Source organism: Patella vulgata, chromosome 1 (genome assembly GCF_932274485.2).
Source record: "Patella vulgata chromosome 1, xgPatVulg1.2, whole genome shotgun sequence".
Classification (NCBI taxonomy): domain Eukaryota; kingdom Metazoa; phylum Mollusca; class Gastropoda; family Patellidae; genus Patella; species Patella vulgata.
The window spans coordinates 69318102-69336010 of NC_065879.2; the positions used below are offsets into that span (position 1 = coordinate 69318102).

The window sequence follows — 17909 nt, forward strand, 5'->3', positions numbered from 1 at the left end:
GGCTAGTGAGAGCATCTTTCTTGCTTAGCCACCGCGGCAGTTGGAATTTTTAACAAGATTACCTGGTATGTGGAAATGGTACTGTGTTCATAAAGAAAGCATGACAGTGTGAAATTAAAGTGTATGAAGAAAGTCTGCTTCCCATGCGAAATTCACCTTTAAATACGTTTTCTTGACATTGCATATGTTTCAAAAATTTTAAGATGACCTATGTTAAACCACTTTCTATTTATTCTGTGCTGCCAAATGCATTGATACAACATGAAAAATAACACAAAGATGAGAAAACAAAATATTTATTTCTGGAGAAAAAACAAATTCAAAGTAATATCACTTTGACTAATTGCACACAATATTACCCCATATTGCAAATAGATATAAGTTATGATACCTTTAACAGAGCATCTGACATCACTTCTCATTCATTAGGGCAGGGCTAAAGGTAACAATTTTTCGGTCACATAATTAATAAATATTTAGAAGTTTCAACATTTTAAAATGGAGATAAAATTGTGCTGGATGATCAATTATAGGTTTCTTGCAGTTTTCTAACTCCAACTCTTAGCAAAAAAAAAAAGTTGGAATGAAGGTGGTATATGCCAACCACTGACTTTAAAGTTTGGGATTCAGGGGCAGTAACTACAAATAAATTATGGAAATGCAAACTGATGGAGTGACAAATCCATATTACACAGTTCTTAATTTAATTCCAGTTTTACTCTTTTTATCCATGTTCATAAGTTTAATACCATCCCAACTGAAACCATCATCCCTCTGTCGGAACAGTAGCTGTCCTGGAAATAGGAAATTGATTAACCAAAAGTCTCCAAACACAGATTGAAAATTCTTATCAATTCTCAGTGTATTTCGTATTGGGATCTCTTTTTGTAATTCATACGGAGTTATCCCTTGTGAAATAAGCGTAAACTGACTAGCAAAGTAAACAAACCCTAATGGTGTAAAAAGCGTTAAAACATACAGATGCACTAACAGAACAGTATGATGGAAGAACATATCCCCGACAATCGTTTTATAAAATGCAACTGGCCATGTGGCATCTGTTAACGATCCTGTTGGCCAGAATTTATCACGAAGATAAACGTATGTCAAATAAAAACTTAAGGAATTGGCCACCCAGACGTAAAAGGCCATTACAATGAAGTATCTCTGATTTTTAAATCCTATGCAACTTCCAGTCAAATAACAATGATGATCCCTTTTCAGTATGCACACTTTACAAATTTTACAATGATGTGATCGTGGGGGTGTCTGCATGTCACATAGATTACAGTATTTCCATGACAACCCATCTTTTTCTTGTAAACGGTTGCCATTTTGATCTCCTGGGTTGCCAGTTTCTTCAATCTCAATTTCCATGGCATCATTACACCTTCTTTGCATATATTGATCTGACTGCAAATAATTGGGAAACGTTCCTGTTTTGGTAAAATTTGGAAATGGTTGATCTTTGGCTGTAAGTAAAATAAATTATTATTAAAGTTACAACAAGCCAGATTGTTCACATGTTTCAAAAATCAACAAGCAATTGTCATGCAAAATACACCCACATTTCCAAGTGGTGGAAAGAGAACAGTGAAAATCAATAGGGTTCATCTTGTCATGGTCCCAATGCTTTACATTAATTTTTACAAGGATCGTTCAAGAAACTGCTGACGGACCGATAGACCAATGGAGAATGATGAAACTCGCTGGGGTTCATGGTCCCAATGCCTCATACTAAATTTGGCCGTATAAAATATTTCAAATTAATCATGTTAACAGTTTTGATTACCGGTAATCAGATTAAACCAAAGATTGTTTATGAGCATTGAGTTTTAAGACCAATTTCAAAAAGAATACAAAAACTTACTTTTAATAACTGATGTATTATACAGCATTACACATAACCAATTAGCTCCAGCCATAATAAATAAATAACATGCAAATACTTTCAGGTAATATATTGTCCACGGGTCATACTCTTTAAATACGTAAGGAATAAGATACTGCAGTGCCATGTAAACTTGTGAAAAAGCTTGAATAACAGTTATAATTCTTGATAAATTCTTGAATCGGTTTCTCGGTGGTGTTATTCGAATATGCTCACGAAATTTATCCATTAAAGACATGTGTTTTTGGGCATCTGTTTCTGGCATGTTGATTAAAGTTGAATTGACCATTTTTACCTGTAAACATTAATGATCATTAAATAATAATAATAATGACTTCATTCAACTACATTTTAAGCTTATTTACTAAGTCCATTTATAAACTTATTAAAGATGCATTATGTAATAGTTAAATCTGCATATTGCAGGTCTTTATTTTGGCTTCAAATGTTATACAAACTATTATTTAGACATTTATTGACATGCCAAGCCTATAATCAACTCTCTCTCTCTAGACCATTGGATGGCCAAGATTTAATGGATTAGAACACTTGCGACATTTAACAATGTAATGAATGATAAGATAGATTATCGAGACAAGTTTAGTAGTCTTACTGTTGCTACAATAATAAACAATCTACATTTCATCTTCAAACATCAATAAAAAAAAATTGCAACTACATGTATGAGGAAATGAAATTGAAGCTGTTTTCTTGGATTTTTGTTTTGCCTGTCTTTTACTGGGCATTTGTCCACCTGCACTGTTTAATAATCTTCTCCAATGTCAGAGAGTGGATAAAATGAAATGAAATGGGGTTTAACATCCTACTGTTCTGCTCCTATGCTGGGCTAATGAGGACGGGCATACGCCATACAGTGTGCTATGAGGGAAATTTTGCCAGGGCAGCGGCACTATCGCCTACTCTTTTATCGAATTCCAACTGCCAAGGGATCTTTTATGTGCATTCCAATGTATAGGGCCTACACGGGACCTTGGTTGTCAGGCCCTCCGTCCTGCATCACTGACAAGGGGGAACTTTCTCTACCAATGCTGGGGTCGAACACCCGACCTCCTGGCTAGCGAGCCAGCGTCTTACCCACTTAGCGACGTGATCCCCAGAGAGTGTGACAACAAGCAACCAAACAAAAATCTTGCACAGAGCTTGCAGATGGATTGATATTATCATACAACAGATAGTAAGAATTTTATCTCTACGTATAAGTATTATATTATTTATGAATTTGCATTCTGTCATTTTTTGTTCAGTATATTCTGCATATAGGTGGGCTACGGGACATATTCCATTTTGTTCAAAATATTGAAGTCCTAATTACGGGGCATTCAAGTTATGAGCAATTTCAAATAAAAAATATATTATGTAGATTACTTACATTCATGTAGATCTCTGTGTTTTGGGTGGTTTTTTTTTCCGTTTCCTAACTTAAAGCTTGCTCAACATTCCCAAACGGAGAGCTACCGGTAGTGTAAATTATGCGCTCCCATATGCAATCAGAAAGTATATTATTAATTTATGCAGAATGGACCTAACACATAATTAAGTATTTCCATGGTAGTCATATAATATATTAATTAACGGTAAGGCAATCAACAATTGACTGGATTAAAACTTACGTTATAACAATAACGTAAACAACACGTGCGGGAAATTGTTTATTTACCTGTGTTTCTAGGATACAGGGGAGATAAGAGGAACGGTTATTGCACGCGTAATTAAAGGGAGACAAATCCATTTTTACTTACCTGTGACTAACCTCATTAAACAAGCACAATAAAGGCTTCGTCTGAGTCAACTTTCAGGTGTGTCAGTCGTGATTATCAAGCCTCTGTCACTCAACGGTAAAATATAATAACATTACACCTCGATCATCCAGCCAACATTTTTAAAGGATGACCTAATTTATGAATCCACACAGGTAGAAATATTTTAGAAAGAAAAATGGGTGAAAAACCGGACAAAAAGGTGGTTATTGGACTTTTAGTACTATGTGTGGCATTTGGATGTTTATTGATTGCATTTGCAAGTCCCTATTGGGTAGAATCGTTTGAAAAGTTCCAGGGAAGATTCACAAAAATCGGACTTTGGGAAGTGTGTTTCAACGATTATACGTTTTACAAAGATTATAACGGCAAGCGTTTCCTTGGATGTTGGTATATTTTTTCACCTCAAATCCGACCAATTTGGGAATGGGTTTCGCCACGTAAGTATAATTAATCAAATTCTTTTGAAATGACTCCTTTATTTTTCATTTTTATTCATAATTTTACCTGAAATTTTCACCTGCACAGGTAAGTCATAAATACAAAATGGCGTCCACCAATATGACAATGTCGTCTTATACAATTATATGTTTGAATTTTACGTTTTATGCCTGTTAAGTGTTATAAACTTGTTTCTCTAGACTCTCTATTTGTAGAATAATTACAAAAGCTGTCTTAAATTGGCGAATCGATGTAGCAAATAGATACCACAAGAAAGTGGGATTCGTAAAGGAATTTTCCTTCTTAATTTGATCTGATATGAATATGATACAATAGTTATGTCATGAAAAAAGGTGGTTTCAATTCACATAGCATACAGGAGATGATCCACCTAGTAGTATTACTATATTCTTACAAAAGGTAGATAACGTTGACAGACTTTATACAAGAACCAGGGGCAATTTAATTAAGGGAAAACCAGATCCAACTGCCATTTTTTTTAAATAACTTTGTTGAACGTTATATAGCTTATCTGATACTTAATGATCAGAGATGTATAATTTCCGTTCCAACAAAATTAGTAAAAAACATTACGGAAATATACCTACCACAAATTATAGTATAATAATACGCAGGTGTCTGGGACTTTAACAAACTTTTAAAAGTTTTGCTGACAGATCTTTCAAATGCACCACAAAGGATAGCATTCATAAAGTACATGTAACTGCAATAATCAAAACAAGATTGTACATATACACAGTCCTTATGCCTATTATTGATACCAGTGGTATGATTTACACACTACCCAAATACACCATTATTTCAACTGAAGTACATTACAGTAAGTTACACTGGTATTGATTATTTACCATTCCTTATGCCAGCTTGTCCTTTTATATTTAAAATCATAGCATTTTTGTGTCTAATGCCATGTTAAAATAATAGTGACTTTGGTAAGATTTGTGTATTATAGAAGTTATGTCCCTTGGTTACAACTTCCAACTTGCTTGGAAATCACATTTTGACTCCAAATTTAAAATTAAAAATGACAATTTTGCATGAAAAAAGGCACATTATTAAAAATCGATATAAATTATTGTGATGGATTTGAAATAATGGTGGATTTGGGTAAATTGTGCTACCATTAATACTTCATTTCTATAATCAGAACATGCTAAATATGGTCCTTTCGAATATTATTAATACAACATTTTATTTTCATTCTGTTTTAAACTCTCACTTTATGATATGAGAGTAGCCCTGTACCTTTTGCACATTGTTAGGATTTGCCTTCCAGAACTGATTGAAAGATGGTGAGCCTGATATTGCAAATCGTTGCTAATGAATATAGGCCTACTCCCTTACCACTTTCATGAATCAGCAGATCTCATCAATAAATGACACGTTTGATACATGTATACCAACATTCTATCGAAGATCTGATTGTTTATTTAAAATTTGTATATATTTCAGCCTGGTTTATTGTATGTCAAGTAGCAGTGAGTTTTTCGTTGTTAGTACAAGGTCTAATAGCCCTCATGCTGATACTGTTCTTAGTTCATCTTTTCCCTGAGCATCTACATAGATTAATTGTACAATGTTCAGCTCTGGGTTCATTTATATCAGGTATGATCCATTATTATTAAAAATCATTTCTTAACTTAGAAAGGGGGTTGGGTGGCCGAATGTTCTAATGTGGGCACGTCATAAGGTTTGGTATTGAGTCGAGAAGTAGGATCGCCTGCTTAACTTTGTAAGGTTTTTCAAATTTGCTACCACTGCTAAAGACCCCTATGAACAAGCAGATTAATGAAATAAAAGTGTACCATAAGTTAATATCGAAATTACCGTGTCTGTGTTCAGTGGACAATAAACATCATTTCTCTCTTTACCTTGGAGTATTATTGCTTGAGTCTTGGAGGGCAGACAACATTTCACCTCACCTCATTATCAGTTTTATGTCTAAAACTGGTCCAAGCATACATATGAGCTACAAGGTTGTGGTCTAACATGCAATCTGTATCATAAGTCCTGTTATCTATGCAAATCAACGGTTCGATCCCAGGCTTATACATGGCAAGTAACAGGATCATCTACCTTTAACCCTAAGGTTCTTATTTGATGTTTTCTTTCAGTTTCAAGGACATTGTGTGAAAGCTTATTTTTTTTAAACAAAAATGTACCCTTCGTGTATGTTAGTTCTCAAATGATTTAGTTAGTACTGCATGTACTTCAACTCTTAAGCTCTTATTCTCCTTAACCTCCCTCCCCACTGATGTGCCTTATATTTTAATGTATTTAGATTATGATCCTTCCTGTTCCCTTTGCAGTTAAACAAGCATTATCTAAGGATACCAATTGTCAGTAAGGCATGTACAATAACAGTTTTAATATTTCTTTTTAGGATCAGTATTGTTCATTGAGCTCTGTTTATTTGGTGCGAAGAAGGAGGATCGAGACTGGGTCCCCAGACCAGACATGAACTATCTCTCTTGGTCGTATGGGTTTGCCTGCATGTCATTCATATTTAGTATGCTAGCTGCATTGGTGTTATATCTTGGCAGTAAAAATTTTCTGGTTAAAAACCAAGCCTATAATCAACCTGGTTCAAGAGGAACACATTATTAAGTATTTTTATAAAAAGAATTAATGACTAATGTACTGTATATGACTGAAAAGCACCCAGGAACATCAAAATCATCATTCTTGTAAGTGGAGAATCATTCAATAAATTGGGATGCTTCAGGTTTTGTTACTTCTTCTATTAGTAATGTCAGGATGTAGCATGTGGTAAAATATTTTGAAGTTGTTTTAAAATTAGAACAATTGCCGTGTGCATTCATTACAATATGTCCAATTCATTAAGTCAAATACAGTATTGGTCATACATGTAGTTTATCCTTAATTATAACAGTCAATCATGGAAGAAATTAAATTCAGTTTTTACCTAAAAGAACCTTGATATTAGCTGAAAATCTTTTGTTTTTTGCTATAACTATGCTTCAACATGGTAAATAATAGATAATTATTGTATTACAAGTAATGTTGAGAATAAATAAATGTTACGCTACAATAATTATTTATTATTTTGAATGTTATCGTAATATCTATATTAGTTCAATAGTTGTTGCAAAATTAACAAAGCAGCAAGAAATTTTTGGGCTATTTGTCTATTTATATTATATGCCCACATTTAATGTGTACGCATATTGTTGCCACTTAAGTGTCTGTCAATGTGTCCATACACTCTACACACTACAGTTCTTTTCAAATTCAAAGACATTGTTCAAAATATTTTGATTGCAAAATTCTATGCAAATTGTATGGTCATTTATTTCCATCAAATTTGCTCTGGTAAAAGTTATGAAAAATGGAGATAATCAACTTAATTGTGGCAAAATTCACTATGTTAAAGATGCATTATCTAAGAGCTAAATTGCTGGTCTTTATTTTAACTTCAAATGTTAGATAAATTATTATTTAGATTTTATTCACATGACAAGCCTGCAGAAATCTCTACATCATCGGATGGTGGAGATTTAAACATATTGACAGATGATTGCCATTTACTGATTTAATTCAAAAATGGTGAATCAAGGCAATTAAAATCTTGATTAACAAGTACGTTGCTACCATAATAAACAAACTATGCCACAACTTGTCAAACGTCAAACAGTGATAACTTCACTCAGAATAAAGTAATATGATTGAAATTTTCATTATATTCATTTTGCATTATCTATCTTTGGACTATTATCGAAAAAAAAACATCCAACACTTTACATGTATTTAAATCTTACATAAAGCATCTTTAAATAGAATAGTCCAAATATTTTGTAAATATGATTTAATTGTACAAAAATTAAAATTTCATTTTTTTTTTTTATATTTGTATATTGTTTATGTGTAACTTCAACCCTTTTTTTAGATAGAATACATGGGTGTTAAATAAACCCTTCAAAGTCATTTATTCGATTTCTTATTGACCTTACAATTCAAACTTAGACATCAGCACTCATACATGCAATCTGATGTATTAACAACTGGTTAAAATTGTCATCTCAGAAGTTTAATATGGTCGGCAACTTGTTTTGCTTTTTAACTAACCCTACTAAAGATTTACAAGGCCAAAAGCAGATGTTAGTTGTTTTGATCAGCACTAGTTTTAACAGATTGCATCGAGTTGTCACAGAACAGTTTTTATAGTGCTAATAAGGTTTTTAATTTTTATGGATAACTTGCTAGTTTTGATTTCAGATTTAACAAGATCAAATCATGATTATTTAGTTTAGTCATTAGCATATTATATAAGAGTAGGTAAAAGTACAATTTTATAATTATCATCATACAATACATTCCAAACTTGTATATAGATTAAGATATTATATTTAAATTATCTTTCTATTCTTTTTAAGTAGTTCTATCTCAGTTTTGCCAGGGAAATCAAAATTAAAATATTAAACCCTATATAAATATACTGAGTGCTGAATAATACTTGCTTTTTTATGGCAATTTCATTAGCTATTGGCCAGATGTAAGTTGTCTTGTGTATGACAAACATCATAATCCACTTCGCAAATAACATAAAATTCACATTTAGGTTGATTAGTAATATTAAAATCATTCCTCCATTATTTTTTTATGCTAGGTTGTATAATGTATATATAAATAACTTTTTTTTATTCATTATCATTCTTAAATCATAATTTTATATTATAGCATATATTTTAATAAAAAATATTACTTTCTCAAATAGTTTATTTGTAATTGATTTGCAGGGGTTGCCAGTGTGGTGATAATTGCCTTTGCGTGTGGGTTTTCTCTTGTTTTCATCAAATTGCTAAAGACCCCTGTAGACAAGCAAATTAACGAAAAATGAATATTCGTGCAAAAATACTTCGTTGTATTTTGTGAATGTTAACCCCATTTACCTTGATAGGACCAAGGATATGAAACTGAGAATATTAGCTTGAAGCAGAGGTAGAATGGAATCTCATATAAACGTATAAACACCACATATTAAAGTTATCCCTTAAATAGACATACAGGGAGCCACAGTGGCTCAGTGAGTAAGACTTTGGCTTGGTAACCTGGAGGTCCTGTGTTCAATTCATGTGTTGACTAAGACAGTTTATTGGGATTTTCCAGCGTAATTTCCACTTGGTGCATGACAGAGGTCCTGGGAATGGACAAAATATAGTCATTCAGATAGGACAAAAAAACGAGGTCCCGTGCACATAAAAGAACCCTTTACAGGTGGAGAGTGTAGGCTGTAGTGCTGCTGTCCCAAGAAAATTTCCATCATCGAGGGTTGTATGGCATATATTCCCATCTGCAAGTATTTCGTTGCATATTCAAAACCATAAGGACTCTTGTACAATAAATTGTGCCCGGACTATGGGAACCTGAAGCATACCAACATTTCTATAATTTTCCGGGTCCACTAATAAGTTAGACCTCATGGTCCACAATACGATAAATCCGGCCTTGATCCTGTATACACATGACGTCTATATAAATGAAATGGGGATTAACTTTTTATTATTCTTCACCGACTGGGCTATGGTAGTATAATGGCAGATATTGTAAACTTTATTATTTTAAAAATGTATAACGAATATAAAACAACATCTTAGCAATTATACGCAAGGCATTTTGGCTTGAAAGTTAGGCGGAAAACATCATTCAATTGTTTAACTATCATTTGAGAAATTCATAGAAATTCTGTCAGTGCCAACACTTTAGAATCTCAAACACCTTGCAGCGTTGATGGTACATTGTGTGTACGAAAGATGCAAATGACGTTATTTTCTACCCGAATAAATACTACAGATTAAAATGCAATAAATAATACAAGAAATTAATTGTAAAACAGGTGGCTCCCTGCACCCAGCAATCATCATCATACATTTGTAAATTTATATACAAATGAAGACAAGAACAAACAATAATACCGCCAATTCACAGTAACAAACTTTTATTATCAGTTTTCTATATTTTTAATTTCAAATCTTCGTATATACAATAATAACAATTCAAACATAATATATATATTTACAAAACAATATAAAAATAAATAAAGAGGATTATCAAGGTGAGAATTATAGTAATCATCAAACAAATGTGCAATAAACAGTTATTAATTTATTTTGGTGATGTCTCAAGTAATCTCTCAGTCTTTATTTTGCCTGGATTTGAAATAATTTCCACTAAGAAGGGGTTATGTCAGGCGCCATATTTACATAAACTGGGCCAATAAGCGACAAGACTTCTATTTGTGTCCTTTATAACAATAAATCACAGTGGATAGGATTAAGAAGTTTATCCACAGGTGTGAGATTATTTTCTGGGAGTGGGTTATAGACATAGTTTTTTTTTTAGTAAACTATACCACAAAAGTAAACAAAAAAAGTTATCCTTTTTCTAGAAATTGGACACCTTTTTGCAATAAAAAAATATCGGCCAAGAATAAAATTGTTTTTTTAACTAACAAATTTTTATTAAATAACGATTTAGGGATATACATGAAATCAAGTTATGTTATACATCTCTCCTGCTTCGTCTACATTTTCTGTGCAAATTACTTATACCCATCATATCATATATTATAAATCTTGTAGGCTAAATTATATGATTTATCATTGTTAGTACATACAAAAATCTAGAAACATTTTAATCAATCATTTTAACAAATTTCAATTTTTTCTTAAAGCTATAAAGTTAACATACATAGTATAAAAGTGTGATTGAAGTAATCTCTATAGGTAAGAAATGAAAAACTTAATGTAAATTTATATTACCACCGACTACAAGAAAAATACCAGCAGGGTTGCCAGGCTACAAACATACACAGAAAATGAGAGAGAGAGAGAAATGGGGTTTAACGTCCACTCGACACAAACTAGGTCATTTCGGGACTAACATATGGTTTAATTTTATTTCAATAATTCGCTTGCGCGTAGGGGTCTTTAGCAGTGGGAGGAAACCGGAGGACCCGGAGAAAACCCACGAGGTTGGACAGGCGACCCTACTCCTTGTCACGTACAACCGGGGATTCGAAACCACGCCAGTTGACTAAATGACAGGCCGTATGATACAGCGCGCGCGTGCTAACCATTCGGCTATCCAACCCCCCCACAGAAAATGAGCATTGGATTATAAATACATTTGACAAAGAATAAGTCAAGGGGAGCTCATGGTAGAAATTATCAAATTTTAATGATTTACTTGTATAATGGCATTTATATCATACTCATGGCAAGATACTACTCAACAATATACATTTTAAAATCTCTTACATTTTACAAGAGATGGATAGAGAACAAATTAAAAAAAAAAAGCGATTTTGCATATGATCAGGGGTCATAATCCAGGATGTTATAGTTTGAAATATGCAAATATCGAAAGGAACCAAGACCTTTGGATTATAATCATACATTTCAAATTTCATCAAAATTTGATAAAAAATTTGACCTCTAGAGTGTCCACAACCTTGGTATTCATACTTTTACACTATTTGCGTACAAGGTGCGGCCATTTTGTCCTGCAGTTTCGGTCAGATTTTGACAAAATTTGAACTAAACCTTCATTGATGTGTAACGGTGATATATTTTAAAGTTTTTTGAAACTGTATACAAATTGTCACGTCTAGCAGGTCCACAAGCTAAAAATGCGATTTTTTTTAACAATCTGGGGCCAAAATCCAGGAAGTTACAATATGATATGAGCGAATATCAAAAAAACCCAAGATCTTTGGGTTATAAACCTGTATTTCAAGTTTCATCTAAACCAGATGAAAATTGTTGCCTCTAGAGGGTTCAGAACCTTGATATACCATATATTTACAATATTTGTGTACGAGGGGCATAGTTCATAGTTCGAAGTAAACAGCTCAAACTCAAGACTGGAGTAATTTCAGTAGTATGTGCAGCATGATGTATATTCACTGATGCCACGCCACATGCGAGGTAATTCTCCCCCATATGACATAACCATGAGGGGGTTTCTCACAGCAACGACATTAGTTCCAACTTTGTTTTTGTTTGCACTACTGTGTCAAACCTGTCATACACTGTGAGTTTTTTTTTATCCCCAAGCACTGTCTCAACAGCAGTATCATATATAATAATCATTCGGATTCCATGTTCAAAAAAGGAGAAATATTCTCTGGATAAAAGTTCTGGAAACTCTTCAATCTCTCTTCCTTTCTACATTAAGTAGTTCGCATCTGTTGTTTGTCTCGTCTGTTGAATAACATCTGGATTTTTATTTTTCGGACAACAACAACAACATGCCAGCCATCTCTGTGCTAACCTTACTCTTTTGCCAAATACAATGTTAAAATATTTTACAAGAGCCGTCATGGCAAATAATAACCCAAACATGGTACTGACTGTGACATATATATGTAATTCTCGTACATGACTCTTCGGCTGTATAACAGAAAAATAACAGTGTGAAATGACAGGAAAAATGATACACTTTTTTATTAATACCAAAACAAGTATTCTTCTGGACTTAATTGATCAGCAGTGGATTTGGTTAGGGTTAGACTATGCTGTCAATATATTAATTATTTCTCTGTGAGTAATGTCTGCATTGGTAGTTAGCAACACACATCTGCATAGGTTCCTAAAACATTCCTACAAAATCTTGTTCAATGTTTAAATTTGACCCTTCTATGTGCCCCCCCCCCCCCAACGTCTTGGAAACATGTAGTGACGTATACGAATAATCAACACCAAACCCGATAACTACCAAATTTGGTTGAAATCCATTGTGTAGTTGGGGAGAAGAAGTTGAAAATGTCCACAGTAGGATTTAAACCCAGAACATTTTAATTGAGAGGATAATGGTCTGCCACTTGACTTCTGCTGCCCTGTAACTTGACCAGCATTTGAATGAAATTTTATGGCCTGGCTTTAACTTCTTTAAGGGGTAATTATTTTGATGGCTTGGCTTTAAATCGTAATCATTTTTCCACAATGCATAAGGAAATTAATGCAACTGGTAATGACTTGTATACTGTTTAAATGGCATTTAGTAATTGAACACATTAAAATAAACAACAGTTCTATAGATAGAACTCAAATTAACATATATCAATCTATTGTGGTGTAATACTTACAGGATATTTATCAGGCGTTGTCCAGCCAATACCATACCCTACTATTAACAATATTGTTACACACATATATAACAGAAATGTTATTATTGTCAAATTATAAAACCGTGCCATCTGGAAAAAAATAATTACGGTATATATTTAAACCTACATTATGCAAGAGCTAAATCTGTCTATTGCAGGTCTTTCTTTAGGCCCGAAATGTTATCTAAATTATTAATTTCACATTAATTAACTTATCCAGACTATAATCAACTCTAGATGGCATCGCTAGCCTGCGATCGTAAGTGGATTGTGATCTGATTTACTCAGATTTACTGCATAACTTTCTTTCTCGATTAAACGATTAAATGGATAATCGAGACTATGCTGTTTAACGTACTGGCTTTAGTAATGATGACCGAGGCTAAGCAGAAATTTTATACGCTTAGTTCTTGGTTCATAGTGGATCAATTTGAATGAAATTTTCAGCAAATTGCCTTTATGTTATCTAGTTTTTAATTATTATAGTGAGAAGTGCCAACTCATTATCGAATCTCACATAATGTATCTTTAAGTCTATATCTATTACAGGAGTCAAACATTTCACAGAGTATCTGTGTTGATTCAAATCAGAGAACATGAGATCTATTACACTTCGAGAAAAACTAAATCATCCTGTTGTCAAGCCGTCTGAATAATTTCTAAAGTCAACTTGTTGACATAATATATATATATAAAATTATATAACCTTTGTATTATTATAGCAGTGACATGTGACACATGCCAGATAGTCTGCTTACTCTTTTCTAAATGTCCAACACCAATACTACTTTGTCATAGATACACCAGTTATTTTAACACATTTCCCCGACAAAGTCCACTTTCTACCACACTATTTTGCCACTTTGAGGAATTTGATTACACATTAGGAGCGATGGCACTATCATTTGTACACAATTTAACTGAATTATTATCAAGGTGGCCATGGCTGAAGTTAACTTGTATTTCAACCAACAGGTTTTGGTGGGGTTTTTTATCACCAAGAACGTAACATTCATGATTAATGTTATTAGAAAGCTAAAAATTAAACTGAACAGACTTTATACTTACTGTTGTTTCTCTATTACTGATCGTAGCCCTTATAGCTGTACTACCTGTTAACACCATCTATAATAATCAAACAAAATTATTGTACACAAATATGGGAGACACCTTAAAGAAAGCCTATTTACAATTTAAAAGAAAGTCACGCACTGCATGGAAATATGCCCACACATCAGAAAATTCTCTGAAAGGAAAACATGGATGTGGACCAAATTTGCTAATTAAGCAAAGGGGGGATACAGGCCTTCACGTTTGAGGCGCGCTGTCGCTCTCACGCTCCATCGCTCACCTAAATCCCAATCCAGGTGTGTTTTTTATTGCTCTCCTCAGTCCTTCATAATCGCTCTTCCCAGCTGCGTATCTTATTTCCACAAAAAAATGTCAGAAATTGACAAAAATCGGTCGGCCTCGGCGAGTGTCATTCATGTTTACTTTTTAAACGCTTCCGATTAATTAGCTCCGTACCGAGTAATTTCATTGGATAATATTTATATATCTACACATACATACCCAATCAGCAATTCGGTATCATAATCGTTCACACGATCTAGTCTCGATTATCTAGGCATTTTAAAGGCTAAGAAATTGAATTAAATGTTCGGTCCTGGCTATGAAGACTACAGCTTCGTCATGACAACAGACACTTCCGCCCAGACCAAACGCTTTTTCACGCATCATGCTCGCATGGCCCTTTCATTTGTGGCGTTATTTTAATCGATGTTTACGAAGTCCTTCGCTTTTTTGAATATTATTATTCACGCCAGCTCTATATTTTCGTCTATGCCACCGGTGAAAGGAACAAAACATTGTGTGTCATTGAAAACTTTCAAAAGTTGGAACACTGGTGGAAAAATTGGATATATATAAATAATAATAACATAGGGATGGTTGATGCTTGTGGTTTAGCAAAGTACTAAGTTCTAGTCAGTTTATTATGTTTGTTTAAAATGTTTTTTTTTTTATTATTCTAGTCAAAATAAAAAAGAAACAAAATAGTAGCGATACAGTGTTTTATTCTTCAAATAAACAACATTACATGCGTCATCATCTGTACTTAATTCCAGGAGAGCGATTTTTAGTTTTTTCCAATCCCAGGAGAGCTTTTTTTTTAGCTCTCCATGATTTTTTAGACGTGAAGGCCTGGTGGATACATGTCATTCTGAAACTGAAAGTCACAGAATACTTAATATCTATTTGGTTTGCCCACTCATGACCAGAATGCTTTACACCATATTTGAAAAGAATCCTTTAAAAAATGTAGCCTCTATCACATTCACACAGTTTTTGGCACTGGTGGGGATAACCCAAAATACTTCAAACATATAGGACTTCTCCAAGCGACAGTTCTATTATTTTCCCCTTCCTTTACAATAGTTTTAGAAACAAAAATTGAACAAAACTTACCAAAGTTCCTGCAAGTATTCCAGCACCAAAACAATTCTGTTTGTCTAGTGTGATAAAATCATTTTCTCCTGATGTTAAAGGAATAATAAACACTTCCATGGTACCTATAAAGAAATGTTATGAGGAGATTAGTGGTTGAAACCCAGGGTGTCTAAAATAAACGTGAATTTAATGTAGCTAAGTCTGTAACTCAATATCATTCAAAATCTTCGACATTGAAAACATGAATTTTTGTGCAATTTAAATCAGCATTGGTGTTGTGATCTTCCCTGGAAAAGATTGGCTTCTGATATCCAATATTTAAGACAAAATAAACATTTTACCATTGGTACACGAATCGTGTACCATAATGCGTTTCAGCGCCATTTGTAACAAGGTGCTCAAAGAATGAGGCTAGACATATTCCACAAGTCATGTCAAACGGTGATATCATATTCTTATTTGGAGAGCATGCGCAATAAATAATATCGGTTTTGACTGGCATAACCAGACGCTAGAAACTGACTTGCGGTTGAGACTTCTGCCGTATTTCGCCGAACATAACTGATGACAATTCACAGTAAAACGGATACGATTGAATGTAAAACAGTTTATATAAATTCATATTACATTATTATGTGCGTTGCGACTCATTTGTGCCAATTTCTAGATCCAAAATATTAGAGATTTAGCCCCTTTAACTATGCAAATCAAATGCCAAAATGCAAAACTAATCAAAATACTGAACCATACAGAAGTTTCTTTAATGGTGTCACTGTCAGTCACTAAATAATCATGACAATTACTCACCCCGGTAACATCTAGACACTGTAAACACAGCACAGAATTTGAGGTTATGAAAACTGAAAGTTTGTGATCCTTCTAAAAAGTATCAAAGAGCTTGAGTTACCAAGCAATAAGATTACTTTTACGGTGTATTTACCTAGAAATGCTGTAATGAGACCACTGATAACCTGGAATATACCAATAACTTTTGGTAAAGCTTGAGGAGTGGTGGATAGATCATGTCTGTAATTTGGATCATCATCTGTAGTTATCTCATCATCATATTGTCTCTGGTACTGTATACTCATCTCTTCTACAAATCATACACCAATCACATAATCAAACAAATCAACATTAAAACCTACTTGGCCCTAATAGAAATTAAAGCTATGATGATTGAATATACATACAGCCACAGGTGACGAAGATAGACACAGTCGGTGACACACAGAAAGGGTGTTACGACTTGCGTAATCCAACAATTCCTCTTCTTATTTTGAGGATGATGAAAATAAATCAATTATTCTAAGATTAGCGCTTTAGAACTTCAACATACATGTATTACCTTTCAAAACGCGTTTCTTCTTATTTACTTCAGAAAAAAGTAGAGCAACACAAAAACCGGAAGTTTGGACTTTTATTAACACGTGATTAATGTTACGGAATGTAGATTTCTAAAACGAAACGAATAAAGAATTAAAATTTGAAGGCACTTTGTACTGACACGAAAAAGGGAGGCACGGTGGCTAATTGGACAAGACGCTGGTTCGCTAGCCCGTGTTCGATCCTGCATTGGCAGAGAAAGTTCATTGAGATTTTCCGACGTGGTTTCCCCTTGTCAGTGTTGCAGGGCGGAAGGCCTGACAAGGACAGCTGTCTAGTCGTTCAGCTAGATTTCCCATGTATACATTGGCGTGAACGTTAAAGATCCCTTGATCTGTCTTCATTAGCCCAGTCGGAGCAGAACAGTATGACGTTAAACCCCATTTAATTCCATTTCATTTACCGACACGGAAGTCAATAAAAATGGTTAGGACCTATTTAAATTCTAATCTCGAATACCGAAGCATAAAACTTTGAATAAAATAAAATGATGTATAACTTCAATTAATGGCAATATTTACATTTTAGTTTATTGATATGAATAATTTTAATTTGAAGAACCAATTTAACTCATTAAACAAAAAGTAAAATAAAGCTATCGGAGAGCCGATACCTTTGCTATGATTTTAGTGCTCAACCAATAAACTGCCTAACTCACCTGAATCCTGACCAAACAATCAATTGATTTAGTCCATGAAGCGTCAAGGGATGTTATGGGGCTCGTCCTTCCTGAGAAAATTTTGAAAATTTAACCGCCGTAAATACGTTTTTCTGCTATTCTAGCCCATGAGTTTTGCAACCGAAATCCCGCGGTCCC

The 17909-nt window shown here is 33.7% G+C and overlaps 3 protein-coding genes across 3 annotated transcripts; 1 reads left to right on the forward strand and 2 right to left on the reverse strand.

Moving 5' to 3' along the window:
* Positions 1-280: 280 nt before the first annotated feature.
* Positions 281-3546, reverse strand: LOC126827385 (palmitoyltransferase ZDHHC3-A). Its single transcript, XM_050556683.2, has 3 exons — positions 3282-3546; positions 1871-2186; positions 281-1472 (listed from the first exon to the last, which is right to left on the reverse strand). Exons 1-3 carry the CDS (start codon positions 3285-3287, stop codon positions 688-690), a joined length of 1107 nt encoding a protein of 368 aa, XP_050412640.2. The 5' UTR covers positions 3288-3546; the 3' UTR covers positions 281-687.
* A 220-nt stretch (positions 3547-3766) lies between these two features.
* Positions 3767-8863, forward strand: LOC126827409 (uncharacterized). Its single transcript, XM_050556721.2, has 3 exons — positions 3767-4109; positions 5584-5736; positions 6515-8863. The coding sequence occupies exons 1-3, from the start codon at positions 3848-3850 to the stop codon at positions 6736-6738; spliced, it is 639 nt and encodes a 212-aa protein (XP_050412678.1). The 5' UTR covers positions 3767-3847; the 3' UTR covers positions 6739-8863.
* A 1207-nt stretch (positions 8864-10070) lies between these two features.
* Positions 10071-17154, reverse strand: LOC126827415 (uncharacterized). Its single transcript, XM_050556732.2, has 6 exons — positions 17055-17154; positions 16647-16802; positions 15725-15828; positions 14327-14383; positions 13238-13348; positions 10071-12542 (listed from the first exon to the last, which is right to left on the reverse strand). Exons 2-6 carry the CDS (start codon positions 16795-16797, stop codon positions 12318-12320), a joined length of 648 nt encoding a protein of 215 aa, XP_050412689.1. The 5' UTR covers positions 16798-16802; positions 17055-17154; the 3' UTR covers positions 10071-12317.
* Positions 17155-17909: the final 755 nt, after the last annotated feature.

Coding starts and splice junctions, on each gene's coding strand:
- LOC126827415 (XM_050556732.2), bottom strand. CDS start 16,797: ATGAGTATACAGTACCAGAGACAATATGATGATGAGATAACTACAGAT. Junction 15,829..16,646: donor TCTCATTACAGCATTTCTAG/GTAAATACACCG, acceptor ATTTCTTTATAG/GTACCATGGAAGTGTTTATT. Junction 14,384..15,724: donor GAATACTTGCAGGAACTTTG/GTAAGTTTTGTT, acceptor TGATTATTATAG/ATGGTGTTAACAGGTAGTAC.
- LOC126827409 (XM_050556721.2), top strand. CDS start 3,848: ATGGGTGAAAAACCGGACAAAAAGGTGGTTATTGGACTTTTAGTACTA. Junction 4,110..5,583: donor TTGGGAATGGGTTTCGCCAC/GTAAGTATAATT, acceptor TATATATTTCAG/CCTGGTTTATTGTATGTCAA. Junction 5,737..6,514: donor TCTGGGTTCATTTATATCAG/GTATGATCCATT, acceptor ATTTCTTTTTAG/GATCAGTATTGTTCATTGAG.
- LOC126827385 (XM_050556683.2), bottom strand. Junction 1,473..1,870: donor TAATACATCAGTTATTAAAA/GTAAGTTTTTGT, acceptor TTTTACTTACAG/CCAAAGATCAACCATTTCCA.